The sequence below is a fragment of the Canis lupus genome, chromosome 8 (genome assembly GCF_003254725.2).
Source record: "Canis lupus dingo isolate Sandy chromosome 8, ASM325472v2, whole genome shotgun sequence".
Classification (NCBI taxonomy): domain Eukaryota; kingdom Metazoa; phylum Chordata; class Mammalia; order Carnivora; family Canidae; genus Canis; species Canis lupus.
This window is the reverse complement of record NC_064250.1, coordinates 507294-525645: the sequence shown is the minus strand read 5'-3', so window position 1 is coordinate 525645 and position 18352 is coordinate 507294. Positions and strand designations below refer to the sequence as shown.

General features: G+C 40.0%; 1 protein-coding gene across 1 annotated transcript in view; it reads right to left on the bottom strand.

Moving 5' to 3' along the window:
• The window catches only part of GCSAML (germinal center associated signaling and motility like), a 120460-nt gene that overhangs the window by 31299 nt on the left and 70809 nt on the right, over nucleotides 1-18352 (bottom strand). Inside the window, exon 2 of the mRNA XM_025467843.3 lies at nucleotides 2560-2748. Within this exon, the coding sequence (XP_025323628.1) occupies nucleotides 2560-2588 (29 nt within the window). The 5' untranslated portion in view covers nucleotides 2589-2748. The remainder of the gene's footprint in view (nucleotides 1-2559; nucleotides 2749-18352) is intronic.

Below are 18352 nucleotides of genomic sequence, written 5' to 3'. Positions count from 1 at the left end.
AGAAAGGGCAGCAAAGCATATTAATTTATGCTGCCTTTAAATCCAAATTAATTTTACTGCCTTTAAATCCCTACTTTGCACTAAGTTCTAGGGAGACCTACAGACTGCAAAGATATATTCATGGCAACAATTACCCTTGAAGGATTCTCTACTAAACAGAAAACAGTTGATTAGAGGCTCATTGCTAAGCCTGGCAGTGAAGGCAATGCCCAAATTGAGAAGAGAACAAGAAGGATGGAGTTATTAAAACAGAATATCTAAGATATTAAATTCCAAAATAAGTGGTCTACACTTCACATGTTAAGTAGTGGGAAATGAATGTACTGCTGAAACACAGGAGAATGTGATTAGACTTTTGCCATGGGTAAACCTAGTTCTGTTACACAATCAAGTGGCCAAAAGTTACATTAAGAGGTGCTCACCATCACTCATCATAGGGAAACACACATCAAAACCACCATGAGATATCATCTCATGTGTAACGGAATGGAAAGAAGAGGTATCATGTTGGCAAGGATATAAAGAAAAGGGAACCTTTTTATACTGTTGGTAGAAATGTAAATTGATCTAGCCACTAATTCTTTAATAAAAAATGGAACTACCATACAATCCAGCAATCCCACTTCTGGATACACAGTCAAAGGTAATGAAAACAGGGTATCAAAGAGATATCTGCACTACCATGTTTATTGCAAAATTGATCACAATAGCCAAGATATGGAAACAGTCTAAATGTCAGTCAAGGGATGGATGGATAAAGAAAATGTGGCAGATGATAGATAGATTATGGATGGTGATGATGATAGATAAATAGATAATAGAATATATACATATTATACTACTCAGCCATGGGAAAAAAGAAACCCTGACATTTGTGACAAAATTGTATGGCATCAATTTGAGGGCATGATGCTAAGTGAAATAAGTCAGAGAAAGACAAATATCACTTCTATGCGGAATTTCAAAAGGCTGAACTCTTAAGAACAGAGAGTAGAATGGTGGGTGTCAGGGATGGAGGTGAAAGAATTAGGGTGATGCTGTTTGAGAGCACAAACTTGCAACTAGTAGGCAGATATGCCCTGGAGATCTAACTCAAAAAACAGTGATTATTATCAACAATATTATACTGTAAATTTCAAACTTGCTAAGGGACTAAATCTGAACTGTTCCAATCACAAAAAAGAAATGATAATTTATGTGATGTGACAGAGGTGTTAGCTAACACTACCATAATAATCATATTGCAATATATAAATGTATCAAATCAACGCATTGTGCACTTTAAACTTACAAAATTTATATATCAATTATATCTTAATTTTAAAAATATAGTCTTGTTATATAACATATAAGACTGGAAGGGGTTCAGGTATGTGGATTGGAAAGTGGGGTGCTATAAAGACAATCCTTTAAGATTAAGCAAACTATAAAAAGAATAATGTCTGTTGGGGATCCCTAGGTGGCTTAGCAGTATAGTGCCTACCTTTGGCCCAGGGCATGATCCTGGAGTCCCAGGATCGGGTCCTGCATCAGGCTCCCTGTATGGAGCCTGCTTCTCCCTCTGCCTGTGTTTCTGCTTCTCTCTCTCTCTCTCTCTCTCTCTCTCTCTCTGCGTATATGTCTCTCATGAATAAATAAATAAAATATTTAAAAACAAAGAATAATTCTGTTAACCACATCTATTCTACAACTTCAAAAGCATTTGAATAAGATGAGGAAGGCTAAATATCATAGTGAAAGAGATTATAGGGGAAAGGAGAAAAAATAAGTGGGAAAAATTAAAGAGGGTGACAAAACATGAGAGACTGCTAACTCTGGGAAATGAACTAGGGGGGGTGAAAGGGGAGGTGGTTGGGGGGTGGGGGTTACTGGGTGACAGGCACTGAGGGGGGCACTTGATGGGATGAGCACTGGGTATTATACTATATGTTGGCGAATCGAACTCTAATAAATAAATAAATTAATAAATAAATAAAATCACCAAAGGAAGGTCCTACCTAAAAGCATTTGAGTACATTATTTTGCATACATAATTTTCAAGGACGTGTTCATTCACATGCAGACCCCATGAAGCTAATAAATGGGAAGATAAACCATATACCCAGATGAGGATAGAAAGTTATAGATTCAGGTGACTACAGACTAGGGTTCCTGGATAAAATGCAGAATGTCAAGATTTGAATTTCAGATAAACAACAAATAATTTGTTTAGTGTAGGTATGAGGCATACAATAATGCTCCAAATATTGTGTAATATTTGTGTCATATTTGTGTCATATTTATGCTTCAAAAGAAAGGTTTATCTCAAATTCAAATCTGACTTGACATCCTGTATTTTTATTTTCTAAATCTGGCAACCTACCATGGTTCCAAATTATGGCCAAAGAAGGAGTAAACTGAGGTGGTGAGGGGTGACTGTGAGTTATTAAAGAACTTAAAGAACACAGTCTTCAGGTTCAAACCTCTGAAAACATCACAGTGTAAGTGTTCCAAATGCATATACCCAGTCTCCCCCTCCCTGCTCTTCCAACAAAGGGCCCTGCCCAGAGTCAGACTCACCTGAGTTCTCTCAGGAGATAATTCCCCATTTTCTCACTGTGACTCTGTTTTTCAGCTCCTGAGTTTCACTCCACTTTCAGCAATGATGAGCACAATATGAGGCAGGACGTTTCATCTAACCACTGGCTTGTGCTCCTACCAACAGAGAGCTGCCAAGAGATGGGCATCGTAGAGAAGGCAGGAACCATTCTGAAGGGGAGGGGGGAGGAAGGCATGTGGGTTAAAAAAATAAGGCTGAAATATAAGAGAATAAATCTAACACTGCTGGTTCACTTTGCTTTCAAGGAAATTCCAGGATTGGAGAATCAGAAGAGATAGGGGATTTCCTATTCTTCAGAAATCTTATATCTCCAGAATACCAATATTTTGTCCTCTTCCAAACAAGCAAAAAGAAATCCTCTTGTAGGGAAGGCTAAAAATGAAAGAAAGAAAAGAAAACATAGAAATAAAATGTGTTTGTTCTTCAGGTTATAAAAATTAAATCAAATGTAAATGTCTCTCCTAAAAGGTCTGATACTTCAAAAAAATTGTAAGATGGGAAAAAATGGAAAAGGATATGAAAATAGAAGTGTATTGATATTATACAAGCTAGGTAAAGAAGTAACTGTTCTTCCTGCTGTTGTTCCAAGGCTAGCATTGCAAGGGGGAAGGAGACAGGGCCTGAGAGACCCATCACCACCATCTGGTGCTGTACTTCCTCCCTCACACCACCCACCAGAGCCACAGAGCACCAGCTGGCCTCCGTGATAATTTCAAGGCAGGTGATTAGCTGGCTGCTGACTCTCAGCTGTTGCTTTGGGGGGAATGAAATAGTTTATTCATATTGTCTTTCACCCAGAAGCATGCAGAACAGATGAAAACTTCTTCAGTTTCATCTAACATGAAATTGATTTGCTGAAGTCAGAAATTATATGCCATCTACCCCAATGTTTCATTTCATTTCATTTTGTTTTGTTTTGTTTGTTAACCAAATGAAGATCCCAAGCCTGAGGAAGTTTGTCAGTGCTACCCATCGCAAAGCTCTGGGTTCTCATTTCTTATTACTATTTTATATTTCAATCATAGCATGGGAAAATGTATTTGAAGCAGGAGTGACACACTCATGCTGGGTTTATGCTACTTAATTCATATTTGAGAACCTATGTATCAAACCCTGCTTCCCAAACTTTCACATTTTACCAATGTCAGAGGATTCTGTAAAGTGTTAATTCTGATTCTGTCAAGCTACGTTCAACATCCTTCCTTTCTAACAAGCTTCCAGGTGATACCACTCTTGCTATTCCTTTGAGTAACTATACAGGAGGCCAGTGGACCTCAAAGCATAGTCCCAAACCAGCAGCATCACCTTCACCTGAACTTATTAGAAATGCAAATTCTCAGGTCCTAACACACACACCTGCTTAATCAGAAACTCTGGGAGCAGAATCCTCCCATTGCCTGCTAACATTTGAGAAGGACTGCAAAGAAAAACAATCTTCCCCTTGTTCTGATTAATCATGCATAGTCATGAATCTACAAGTATTCAGTTAAGTAGGTCCTTGTTGGGTCTCAGACCCTAAATGGTAGAGATGTGGTTACTCAAAAATCTTCACTTTCTTCAGCCTCTTAAACTCTCCTTTCTGTTCACACTGGCATGAATCTATATAGAAAAAGACAAGCCTTTGATTCCACTACCAGTGTCTAACCAATGGACATCATGGAACTCATCTCCTTCTGTAGAATGAATAGGATACAAGGAAGTGAGTTTTAGCAAGCTGTACTCTGTAGGGATGGGGACAGTGATTCTTCTTTAACCACAATAAACATGCACATATACACTTTCCTTTGGACCATTAGTGCCATGTAGAAGAGACAGTAGCCCTTTTAATGCCTACTGGATGTAGGTCATTCATATCTCCCCAAGATTTCTGTCAATATTGTCTACTGGTTGCTGTTCTTTTTATCTTACTACTTAGTCTTCTGCTTATCAGCAGTTCAGGTTTTATACAAAATGTTATCCAGTAACCTTGATACTCAAAACTATCATTTCAGTTTGGGCTGTTAAAGTTAGGAATTTTGAATGGAAAAAAATCTGTAGCCAAGAATACTCTATCCAGCAAGGCTGTCACTCAGAATAGAGGAAAAATTGAGAGTTTCCCATGAAAACAAAAACTAAAGGAGTTTGTGACCACTAAACCAGCCCTCCAAGAAATACTAAGCAGACTCTTTGAATGGGAAGAAAAATAACAACAAAGACTACAAGGGAATAGAGAAAATCTGCTAAAACGATGACAAAACAAGTAATAAAATGGCACTAAATATGTATCTATCCATAATTACTCTGAATATAAATGGACTGAGGCGGGACAAGATGGTGGAAGAGTAGGGTCCCCAATCACTTGTCCCCACCAAATTACCTAGATAACCTTCAAATCATCCCAAAAATCTACGAATTCGGCCTGAGATTTAAAGAGAGAACAGCTGGAATGCTACAGTGAGAAGAGCTTACGCTTCTATCAAGGTAGGAAGACGGGGGGAAAAGATAAAGAAAGAAAAGGCCTCCAAGGGGGAGGGGCCCGCAAGGAGCCGGGCTGAGGCCGGGGCGAGTGTCCCCAGGACAGGAGAGCCCCGACCCGGAGGAGCAGGAGCTGCACCGACCTTCCCGGCGGAAAGGGGCTCGCGGGGAGGTGGAGCAGGACCCAGGAGGGCGGGGATGCCCTCGGGCTCCCGGGGACACTAACAGACACCTGCGCCCCGGGAGAGGCGCCGAGCTCCCTAAGGGCTGCAGCGCGCACGGGGGACCCGGAGCAGCTCGGGGGGCTCGGGGGCGGCTCCGCGGAGGGGGCTGCGGGGCGGGGCGAATCCAACAGCGCAGGTCCCGGAGCACAGGGCGCCGGGACACAGCCCAGGATCCGGCCTCCCCTCGGGACAGGCAGAGGCCGGGAGGGCCCAGGACAGCGAGGACGCTCCTGCCCCGACCTGAGCAAATCAGCGGCCCCGCCCCGGAGCCTCCAGGCCCTGCAGACGGAGAGCTCCGGAGTTCCTGCCGGAGCTGAATCCGGAGCTCAAGAGCTGGCCCCCTTCACTGTGGTTGTTCCTCCTGGGGCCTCACACTGACCTCACCGGATAAGCAGCATAAACATCACTCACTAAGCCCTGCAGCAAGCAGGGGACTAAGCAGCTCCCCCAAGTGCTAACACCTGAAAATCAGCACAACAGGCCCCTCCCCCAGAAGACCAGCTAGACCAACAGGGGAAAAACAAGTTATTGACCAAGCAGCACTGGAAAGTTCCAAAGGAAGTCAAGTGACTTACAGTATACAGAATCAGAGGATACTCCCGCCCTGGTTAGTTAGTTAGTTAGTTAGTTAGTTAGTTAGTTAGTTAGTTAGTTATTTGGCTTTTGGATTTCAGTTTGCTTCCCTCCCCTTTTTTCTCTATTTCTTCTGTTTCTTTTTTTTTCTTTTTTCTTTTATTCTTTTTCTTTTCTTCTTTCTCTTCTCTCTTTTTCCCCTTTTCCCAATATAACTTGTTTTTGGACACTCTGCACTGAGAAAAATGACTAGAAGGAAAACCTCACCTCAAAAGAAAGAATCAGAAACAGTCCGCTCTCCGACAGTGTTACAAAACTTGGATTACAATTCAATGTCAGAAAGCCAATTCAGAAGCACTATTATACAGCTACTGGTGGCTCTAGAAAAAAGCATAAAGGACTCAAGAGACTTCATGACTGCAGAATTTAGATCTAATCAGGCATAAATTAAAAATCAATTGAATGAGATGCAATTCAAACCAGAAGTCCTAACGACAAGGGTTAACAGGGTGGAGAACGAGTGAGTGACAAAGAAGACAAGTTGATGGCAAAGAGAGAAAATGATGAAAAAAGAGACAAGCAATTAAAAGACCATGAGGACAGATTGAGGGAAATAAATGACAGCCTGAGTAAGAAAAGCCTACATTTAATTGGGGTACTTGAGGGCGCCGAAAGGGACAGAGGTGCAGAATATCTATTTGAACAAATCATAGGTGAAATTCCTAATCTGGGAAGGGAAACAGGCATTCAGATCCAGGAAATAGAGAGACCCCCCCCCACCTTAAAATCAATAAAAACCGTCAACACCTTAACATTTAATAGTGAAGCTTGCAAATTCCAAAGACAAAGAGAAGATCCTTAAAGCAGCAAGAAACAAGAAATCCTTAACCTATTTGCGGAGGAGTATTAGGTTGACAGCAGACCTCTCCACAGAGAACTGGCAGGCCAGAAAGGGCTGGAAGGATATATTCAGGGTCCTAAATGAGGAAAACATGCAACCAAGAATACTTATCCAGCAAGGCTCTCATTCAGAAGGAAGGAGAGATAAAGAGCTTCCAAGACAGGCAGGAACTGAAAGAATATGTGACCTCCAAACCAGCTCTGCAAGAAATTTTAAGGGGGACTCTTCAAATTCCTCTTTAAGAGGAAATCCAATGGAACAATCCACAAAAACAAGGACTGAGCAGGCATCATGATGACACTAAACTCATATCTTTCAATAGTAACTCTGAACAGGAATGGGCTAAATGACCCCATCAAAGGCGCAGGGTGTCAGACTGGATAAAAAAGCAGGACCCATCTATTTGATGTCTACAAGACACTCATTTTAGACAGAAGGACAACTACAGCCTGAAAACAAAAGGTTGGAGAACCATTTACCATTCAAATGGTCCTCAAAAGAAAGCAGGGGTAGCCATCCTTATATCAGATAAACTAAATTTTACCCCGAAGACTGTAGTGAGAGATGAAGAGGGACACTATCTCATACTTAAAGGATCCATCCAAGAAGAGGACTTAAAAATCATCAATATATATGCCCCAATGTGGGAGTTGCCAAATATATCAATCAATTTATAACCAAAGTTAAGACATACTTAGATAATAATACACTTATACTTGGTGACTTCAATCTAGCACTTTCTACACTCGATAGGTCTTCTAAGCACAACATCTCCAAAGAAACGAGAGCTTTTTTTTTTTTTTTTTTTTTTTTTTTTTTTGAAACGAGAGCTTTAAATGATACACTGGACCAGATGGATTTCACAGATATCTACAGAACTTTACATCCAAACTCAACTGAATACACATTCTTCTCAAGTGCACATAGAACTTTCTCCAGATTAGTCCACATACTGGGTCACAAATTGGGTCTGAACCGATACCAAAAGATTGGGATCGTCCCCTGCATATTCTCAGACCATAATGCCTTGAAATTAGAACTAAATCCCAACAAGAAGTTTGGAAGGACTTCAAACACGTGGAGGTTAAGGACCATCCTGCTAAAAGATGAAAGGGTCAACCAGGAAATTAAGGAAGAATTAAAAAGATTCATGGAAACTAATGATAATGAAGATACAACCATTCATAATCTTTGGGATACAGCAAAAGCAGTCCTGAGGGGGGAATACATCGCAATATAAGCATCCATTCAAAAACTGGAAAGAAGTCAAATACAAAAGCTAACCTTACACCTAAAGGAGCTAGAGAAAAAATAGCAAATAGATCTTACACCCAGCAGAAGAAGAGAGTTAATAAAGATTCGATCAGAACTCAACGAAATCGAGACCAGAACAACTGTGGAACAGATCGACAAAATCAGGAGTTGGTTCTTTGAAAGAATTAATCAGATAGATATACCATTAGCCAGCCTTATTAAAAAGCAGAGAGAGAAGACTCAAATTAATAAAATCATGAATGAGAAAGGGGGGATCACTACCAACACCAAGGAAATTCAAACGATTTTAAAAGCATAGTGTGAACAGCTATACGCCAATAAATTAGGCAATCTAGAAGAAATGGACGAATTTCTGGAAAGCCACAAACTACCAAAACTGGAACAGGAAGAAATAGAAAACCTGAACAGGCCAATAACCAGGGAGGAAATTGAAGCAGTCATCAAAAACCTCCCAAGACACAAAAGTCCAGGGTCAGATGGCGTCCCAGGGGAATTCTATCAAACGTTTCAAGAAGAACCCATACCTATTCTCCTAAAGCTGTTTGGAAAGATAGAAAGAGATGGAGTACTTCCAAACTCGTTCTATGAGGCCAGCATCACCTTAATTCCAAAACCAGACAAAGACCCCACCAAAAAAGGAGAATTAGAGACCAATATCCCTGATATACATGGGTGCAAAAATTCTCAACAAGATACTAGCCAATAGGATCCAGCAATACATTAAGAAAATTATTCACCATGACCAAGTAGGATTTATTCCCGGGACACAAGGCTGTTTCAACACTCATAAAACAATCAGTGTGATTTATCATATCAGCAAGAGAAAAACCAAGAACCATATGATCCTCTCATTAGATGCAGAGAAAACATTTGACAAAATACAGCATCCATTCCTGATCAAAACTCTTCAGAGTGTAGGGATAGAGGAACATTCCTCAACATCTTAAAAGCCATCTACAAAAAGCCCACAGCAAATATCATTCTCAATGGGGAAGCACTGGGAGCTTTTCCCCTAAGATCAGGAACAAGACAGGGATGTCCACTCTCACCACTGCTATTCAACATAGTACTGGAAGTCCTAGGCTCAGCAATCAGACAACAAAGAGACATTAAAAGCATTCAAATTGGCAAAGAAGTCGTCAAACTCTCCCTCTTTGCCGATGACATGATACTCCACAAGAAAACCCAAAAGACTCCACCCCAAGATTGCTAGAACTCATACAACAATTTGGCAGTGTGGCATGATACAAAATCAATGCCCAGAAGTCAGTGGCATTTCTATACACTCACAATGAGACTGAAGAAAAAGAAATTAAGCAGTCAATCCCATTTACAATTGCACCCAAAAGCATAAGATACCTAGGAATAAACCTAACCAAAGAGGTGAAGGATCTATACCCTACAAACTATAGAACACTTCAGACAGAAATTGAGGAAGACACAAAGAGATGGAAAAATATTCCATGCTCATGGATTGGCAGAATTAATATTGTGAAAATGTCAATGTTACCCAGGGCAATGTACACGTTTAATGCAATCCCTATCAAAATACCATGGACTTTCTTCAGAGAGTTAGAACAAATTATTTTCAGATTTGTGTGGAATCAGAAAAGACCCCCTAATAGCCATGGGAATTTTAATAAAGAAAACCATATCTGGGGGCATCACAATGCCAGATTTCAGGTTGTACTACAAAGCTGTGGTCATCAAGACAGTGTGGTCCTGGCCCAAAGACAGAGACATAGATCAATGGAACAGAATAGAGAATCCAGAAGTGGACCCTCAACTTTATGGCCAACCAATATTCGAAAAAGGAGGAAACACTATCCACTGGAAAAAAGACATTCTCTTCAATAAATAGTGCTGTGAAAATTGGACATCCACATGCAGAAGAATGAAACTAGCACGATACACAAAGGTAAACTCAAAATGGATGAAAGATCTCAATGTGAGACAAGATGTCATCAAAATCCTAGAGGAGAACACAGGCAACACCCTTTTTGAACTCAGCCACAGTAACTTCTTGCAAGATACATCCACGAAGGCAAAAGAAACAACAGCAAAATGAACTACTGGGACTTCATCAAGATAAGAAGCTTTTGCACAGCAAAGGATACAGTCAACAAAACTCAAAGACAACCTACAGAATGGGAGAAGATATTTGCAAATGACATATCAGATAAAGGGCTAGTTTCCAAGATCTATAAAGAACTTATTAAACTCAACACCAAAGAAACAAACAATCAAATCATGAATGGGCAAGAGACATGAGCAGAAATCTCACAGAGGAAGACATAGACATGGCCAACACGCATATGAGAAAATGCTCTGCATCACTTGCCATCAGGGAAATACAAATCAAAACCACAATGAGATCCCTCCTCACACCAGTGAGAATGGGGAAATTAACAAGGCAGGAAACCACAAATGTTAGAGAGGATGTGGAGAAAGGGGAACCCTCTTACACTGTTGGTGGAATGTGAACTGTTGCAGCCACTCTGGAAAACTGTGTGGAGGTTCCTCAAAGAGTTAAAAATAGACCTGCCCTACCACCCAGCAATTGCACTGCTCGGGATTTACCCCAAAGATACAGATGCAATGAAACGCTGGGACACCTGCACCCCGATGTTTCTAGCAGCAATGTCCACAATAGCCAAACTGTGGAAGGAGCCTCGGTGTCCATCGAAACATGAATGGATAAAGAAGATGGGTTTATGTATATAGTGGAATATTACTCAGCCATTAGAAACGACCAATACCCACCATTTCCTTCAACGTGGATGGATCTGGAGGGTATTATGCTGAGTGAAGTAAGTCAATCGGAGAAGGACAAACATTGTATGTTCTCATTCATTTGGGGAATATAAACAATAGTGAGAGGGAATATAAGGGAAGGGAGAAGAAATGTGTGGGAAATATCAGAAAGGGAGACAGAACATGAAGACTCCTAACTCTGGGAAATGAACTAGGGGTGGTGGAAAGGGAGGAGGGCAGGGGGTCGGGGGGAATGGGTGATGGGCCTGAGGGGGGCACTTGACGGGATGAGCACTGGGTGTTATTCTGTATGTTGGTAAATTGAACAGCAATAAAAAATAAATTTCTTATAAAAAAACAATTTCTGGCTGACAATTTATTATTATTATTATTGTTATTATTATTATTATTATTATTACTATTACTTTATGTTAAGAATTTTAAAATTAGCCTAACTGGCCCTCATCAGGAAATTGTGGAGAATGTACCTTGGTATTAATAAAATATTTGCAAATGTAGAAGAAAATGTTCCTATGATGATGCCACTTGCCTGGAATATATCACAACCATGTGTTGTATTTCATTCAGCAGTGCTGCCCAAAAATGACCAGAAATTCTGAAGGATGCATAAGTTAAAGCTAACAGTGTTAGAGGATTTGAGGAGGTCCTTTCCATCATCCCTTTTAGAATCAAGACCTGGTTGAAAACATCTGCCTAACTAATGGATGTTGTGATTTGGTTTAACAAACTGTGAGGATCAGTGGCCTCATGGTGTCTGTCCAGAAGGCAACTGTTCAATCCCTTATCAAATGTATGATTTGTGGGCAACCCCGGCTGCGACGGTTTAGCGCCGCCTGCAGCCCGGAGAATGATCCTGGAGAACCTGGATCGAGTCCTGCGTCAGGCTCCCTGCAGGGACCCTGCTTCTCCCTCTGTCTGTGTCTCTGCTTCTCTCTCTCTCTGTCTCTGTCTCTGTCTCTGTGAATAAATAAATAAAATCTGAAAAAAATGTATGATTTGCAAATATCTTTTCCCATTCACCAGGTTGCCTTTTCATTTTATTAAATGGTTTCCTTCACTGTGCAAAAGTTTTTTATTCTGTTGTAGTCCTAATAGTTGATTTTGTTTCTGTTTCCCCTGCCTTAGGAGACCTATCTAAAAAATGTTGCTGTGGCCCATGTTAGAGATGGTTTCAGGTCTCACATTTAGGTCTTCAATATATTTGGTGTTTATTTTTGTGTACTGTGTAAGAAAGTGCTCCAGTTTCACTCTTTTGCATGTAGCTGTTCAGTTTTCCCAACGCTAATTGCTGAAGAAGCTATCTTTTACTCACTGCATGTTCTTGCCTCCTTTGTCATAGATTAATCAACCATATGATTGTGGGTTTATTTCTGGGCCCTCTAGTCTATCCCATTGTCTATTTCTATGCCAATATTGGTTTCATTACTACCACTTTTTTGTAGTATTACTAATGGGTTAATATCCCAAATATGCAATGAACTTACAGAACTCAATACCAAAATAAACAATCTGGTGTTAAAAATGGGCAGAATGCCTGAATAGACATCTTGCAGAGAAGACTTCCAGTTACTCAACAGGCTTATAATAATATATTCAACATCACTAGCATCAAGGAACATGAAATCAAAGCTGCAATGATATGTCATCTAACATCATCAATAATTCGGCTATTAGTCTTTTTTATTTTTTAATAATAAATTTATTTTTTATTGGTGTTCAATTTGCCAACATACAGAATAACACCCAGTGCTTATCCCGTCAAGTGCCCCCCTCAGTGCCTGTCACCCATTCACCCCCACCCCCCGCCCTCCTCCCCTTCCACCACCCCTAGTTCGTTTCCCAGAGTTAGGAGTCTTTATGTTCTGTCTCCCTTTCTGATATTTCCTACCCATTTCTTCTCCCTTCCCTTCTATTCCCTTTCACTATTATTTATATTCCCCAAATTAATGAGAACATATTAGTCTTTTTTAAAATAACAATAATGGTAAGAATGTAACTTGGTGTAGTATGAAGTTTCCTCAAAAATTTAAAAATAGAGCTGCCATATGATCCAGCAATTCCAATTCTGGGTTTTCACACAAAGAAAATGAAAACACCAATTTGAAGAGCTATATGAAGCTCTATGCTCATTATATCATTATTTACAATATCTAAGGTATGGAATCAAGCTAAGTGTCCATTGATAGATGAATGGGTAAAGTTGTGGTGCGTACATATATATTCATATATCACATGCATAAGGGGATATTACCCAGTCATATAAAAAGATAAAATCTTGACAATTTTGACAACTTAGATGGACATTAAGGATATTATGATTAAAAAAAGGATATTATGCTAAATGAAATGTATCAGAGAGAGACAAATACCAGATTATTTCACTTATATGTGGAATATAACAAATGAAATAAATGAGCAAAACAGAAACAGACTCATAGATATAGAAAACAATACCTATTGGTTACCAGAGATGTGAGGTTTTGGAGGTGGGCAAAATAGGTGAAGTGCATTAAGAAGTACAAAATAAATATCAGGGATGTAAAGTAAACCACAGGGAATAAAGTCAATAATATTTTAATAACTTTGTATGGTGAAAGATGGTAACTGGACTCTTGTGGGGATCATTTCAAAACATATAAAAATACAAGTAACTGTGATGTATAACTGAAACTGATAGGATATTGTATCTCAATTTATTTTTTTAAGATTGTATTTTTTCTTATTCATGAGACACACAGAGAGATGCAGAGATACAGGCAGAGGGAAAATCAGGGTCCCTGTAGGGAGCCCGATGAGGGACTTGGTTCCAGGACCCCGGGACTATGACCTGAGCCAAAGGCAGATGCTCAACCACTGATCCACCCAGGGTATTATGCTAAATGAAATATATCAGACAGAGAGAGACAAATACCAGAAGATTTCACTTATATCTGAAATCTAACAAATGAAATTATATCTCAATTTTAAAAAGGAACAATGTGAAAATATGTAGTAGAATAGATTATTATTACAATTGCCCTCCTTATCAGTCCCTACATTTATTGTAATAAGTCACAGGATATGGAGCTCACCCAGATGGGGAGCTGAGCCCGCCTTATCCTGGGAGAAAAAAATCCAGCCCATAAAGAATTATTAAAGATTCTGATTTAATCCTTCCATTCTGGACAGTGGATCTAGATCCGACAGTGAAGGGTCTGAGTTCTTAAACATACATATCATGCTTTCAGTGATGCTCATGGGCTGTGGTTTCAGTTATATGTTGGTGAAAAGGCTCTTGGTGAGAAAGATGCAGAGTTTGCTACAGGATGTGGAATCCCCATACCTCTCCGTGGACCAGAGATCTGCATTCTTATCCTTTTTAAAAATTATATTTATGTTTTTATTAAGTTAGAATTGTTTTAAAATTATATTTATTTTTTAAAGATTTTTTAAATTTATTTATTCATGAGAGAGAGAGAGGCAGAGACACAGGCAGAGGGAGAAGCAGGCTCCATGCAGGGAGCCCGATGTGGGACTCGATCCTAGCATTCCAGGATCATGCCCTAGGCCAAAGGCAGGCACTAAACCACTGAGCTACCCAGGAATCCCAAAATTATATTTATTTTTTAATTTATTTTTTATTGGTGTTCAATTTGCCAACATATAGAATAACACCCAGTGCTCATCCCACCAAGATTATATTTATTTAAAGTACACAACATGATGGGGGCAATTTTTTTTGATGGGGGCAATTTTTTAAGATGGCAGAGTAGAACCGTGTGCTCACCCCATCCCATATTTTTGACCAGGTATCATCCATATACAAGTCAGTAAAAGGGAGAGTGACTGAAGATGATGGAATAGATGGCACAACTAAATACGGAAAAGCTGCACCTGAAAGGTTAGGAAGGCCAGAAGGGTGAAAGGAAGCTGCCCACAGGACAGAGGGGACTGTTCACACAGAGAGAGCAGAGATGTGAGTCCTCCCCATGGAGCTCAAAGCATAAAATACTTCATAATAATTTGTCTTTAAAATCCAGAGGGGCTGAATTCTGTGAATCTTTAAAACCAGTGGGACATGGATTGTGGAGCATTAGAAGACTGCACTGGGTGAGCCAGGAGAGCAGGTGATACCTGGGTTATGATCCTTAAAAATAGAGCAGCCTGTGCAAAGGGGCCATATAAAAAATTGCAGTTTATACAATGCTGGGGGCAAACTGGAGACAGATCTTTCATACAGAGCATGTTGGGGGTCTTTGAAAAGAAGAGCTGATAAAAATGCCACTTTACCTCTGTGGTCTTCTTCCCAATAGCATTAGACAAATTTCAATACTGGAGTATTCTATAAAATATCTGACCAGTAATCCTCAAAACAGTCAAAGTCTTCAAACATAAGGAAAGTGTGAGAAACTGTCACAGTCAAGAGAAGCCTAAAGGTACCATAACAACTAAATGTAATGTGGTATCCTAAATGAGAAATTTCAATAGAAAAAAATGATATTGAAAGGTGAAAACTCAGAAAATCTGGATAAAAACTATGGATTTTATTTTAAAATAATATATCAACATTGGTTCATTAATTGCAATAAACGCATTATACTAATATAAGATGTTAATAATAGGAGAAACTGAGCATATGATGTATGGGGACCAGCTATACTATGTAGTGCATATCTTAAACTGTTCTACAAGGGAAAGGAGGGGAACTGAGTGGGAAAAATTAGAGAGGGAGACAAACTATGAGAGACTCCTAACTCTGGGAAACAAAGGGTAGTGGAAGGGGAGGTGGGTGGGGGGATGGGGATGGGCACTGAGGAAGGCACATGATGGGATGAGCACTGGGTGTTAGACTACATGTTGGCAAATCAAACTTAAAAACAAATGAAAAAATGAAAAAAAATAAAATAAAACTGTTCTAAAAAATAAAATATATTAAAAAAAAAGAAAAGGAGAAAGCTGGCAGGTGCCATTGGACTGTCCGCCCAGCATAAACACTGAGCCACCTGCAGGGCATAGGGCACAACACTTGTAACCTCAACCCTGGGCTCATGGCACACTCTATGAAAACTGTGCATGCCCTGTTCAGGTATTAGGTGCACAGCTGCCGCCAGACACGTACTCAGGTGCAGCACCAGGCTTACCATGCACCCTAGGCACCTCACAAACCAGGCCCAGTCGCCAGGGAGCACCATACCCAGCCTCTCACGCCCCCACTGCCCCGGGGCAAAGCCAACAGCTGCTGCTTAGGGAGATCCAGCATATGACTAGTTGCCCAACACAAAATTTTATTCATTCAGTTAGTCAATATAAAGTAATACTTAGTTTCAGATGTAGTGTGCAATGATTTATCACTTGAGTATAATACCCACTGCTCATCACATCACCTGCCCTCTGCAGGGCCTGTCACCCACTTATCCCATCTCCAACCCACCTCCTCTCCAGCATCCCTCAGTTTGTATCCTTTAGTTAAGAGTCTCTCATGGGTTGTCTCCCTCTCTGATGACTTTCCCTTCAGTTTTCCTTCCTTTCCCTTATGATCCTCTGCACTGATTCTTATATTATTCATATGAGTGAGACCATATGAAAATTGTCTTTATCTGATTGACTTATTTCATTCAGCATAATACCTTCCAGTTCCATCCACGTCGAAGCAAATGGTGCGTATTCATTGATTCTACTGGCTGACCAATATCCCATTGCATATATAGACCACATCTTCTTTATCCATTCATCTGTCCAAGGACATTGAGGCTTCTTCCACAGTTTGACTATTGTGGGCATTGCTGCTATAAACATCGGGGTGCAGGTGTCCTGACATTTCACTGCGTCTGTATCCTTGGGGTAAATACCCAGTATGCAATTGCTGGGTCATAGGATAGCTCTATTTTTAACTTCTTGAGGACCCTCCATCCTGGTTTCCAGAGTAGCTGTACCAGTTTACATTCCCACCAACAGTGCAAGAGGGTTCCCCTTTCTCCACATCCTCTCCAACATTTGTTGTTTCCTGTCTTGTAAATATTCACCATTCTCACTAGTGTGATGTGGTATCCTATTGTGGTTTCGATTTCTATTTCCCTGATGCTGAGGGATGTGGAGCATATTTTCTTGTGTCTGTTGGCCATGTGAAGATCTTTTCTGGAAAAAGTCTTATCCTATTCTGTAGGTTGCTTTAAGTTTTGTTGACTGTTTCTTTGGCTTTGCGGAAGCTTTTTATCTTGCTGAAGTCCCAATAGTTCATTTTCACCTTTGTTTCCATTGACTTTAGAGACATGTCTCATAAGAAGATGCCATGGCCAACGTTAAAGAGGTTTATAGCAGCAATGGCCACGATAGCCAAACTGTGGAAGGAGCCTCGGTGTCCAACGAAAGATGAATGGATAAAGAAGATGTGGTTTATGTATACAATGGAATATTACTCAGCTATTAGAAATGACAAATACCCACCATTTGCTTCAACGTGGATGGAACTGGAGGGTATTATGCTGAGTGAAGTAAGCCAGTCGGAGAAGGACAAACATTATATGTTCTCATTCATTTGGGGAATATAAATAATAGTGAAAGGGAATATAAGGGAACGGGGAAGAAATGTGTGGGAAATATCAGAAAGGGAGACAGAACATAAAGACTCCTAACTCTGGGAAACGAACTAGGGGTGGTGGAAGGGGAGGAGGGCGGGGGGTGGGATTGAATGGGTGACGGGCACTGGGGGTTATTCTGTATGTTAGTAAATTGAACACCAATAAAAAATAAATTAAAAAAAATAAAAATAAAGAGGTTGCTTCCTGTGTTCTCTTCTAGGTTTTTGATGGATTCTTAACTGACATTTAGAACTTTCATCCATTTTGACTTTGTCTTTGTGTATGGTGTAAGAAAATGGTCTATTTTCATTCTTCTGCACGTGGCTGGGCCAGCACCATTTATTGAAAAGACTGTCCTTTTTCTAGTGGATAGTCTTTCCTGCTTTGTTGAATATTACTTGACCATAGAGTTGAGGGCCCATTTCTGGGTTCTCTATTCTGTTCCATTGATCCATGTGTCTCTTTTTATGCCAGTACCACACTGTCTTGATGATCACAGCTTTGTAGTACAATTGAAATCAGGCATTGTGATGCTCCCAGCTTTGGTTTGCTTTTTCAACATTCCCTGGGTTATTAGGATTTTTCTTGTTCCAACTAATCTTAGGATTATTTATTCCAACTCTGTGAAAAATGTTCATGGTATTTTGACAGGGATTGCACTGAGTGTGTAGATTGCTTTAGGTAGCATAGATATTTTCACACTATTAATTCTTCCAATCCATGAGCATGGGATATTTTTCCATCTCCTTGTGTCTTCCTCAATTTTTTAGGGGTATTCTGTACCTTTTAGGGTACAGATCTTTTGCCTCTGTGGTTAGATTTATTCCTAGGTATCTTATGCTTTTGGTTGCAATTGTAAATGGGATTGACTCCTTAATTTCTTTCTTCAGTCTCATTGTTAGTGTATAGAAATGCCACTGATTTCTGGGCATTGACTTTGTATCCTGCCACATTTCTGAATTGCTGTATGAGTTCTAGCAATCTTGGGGTGGAG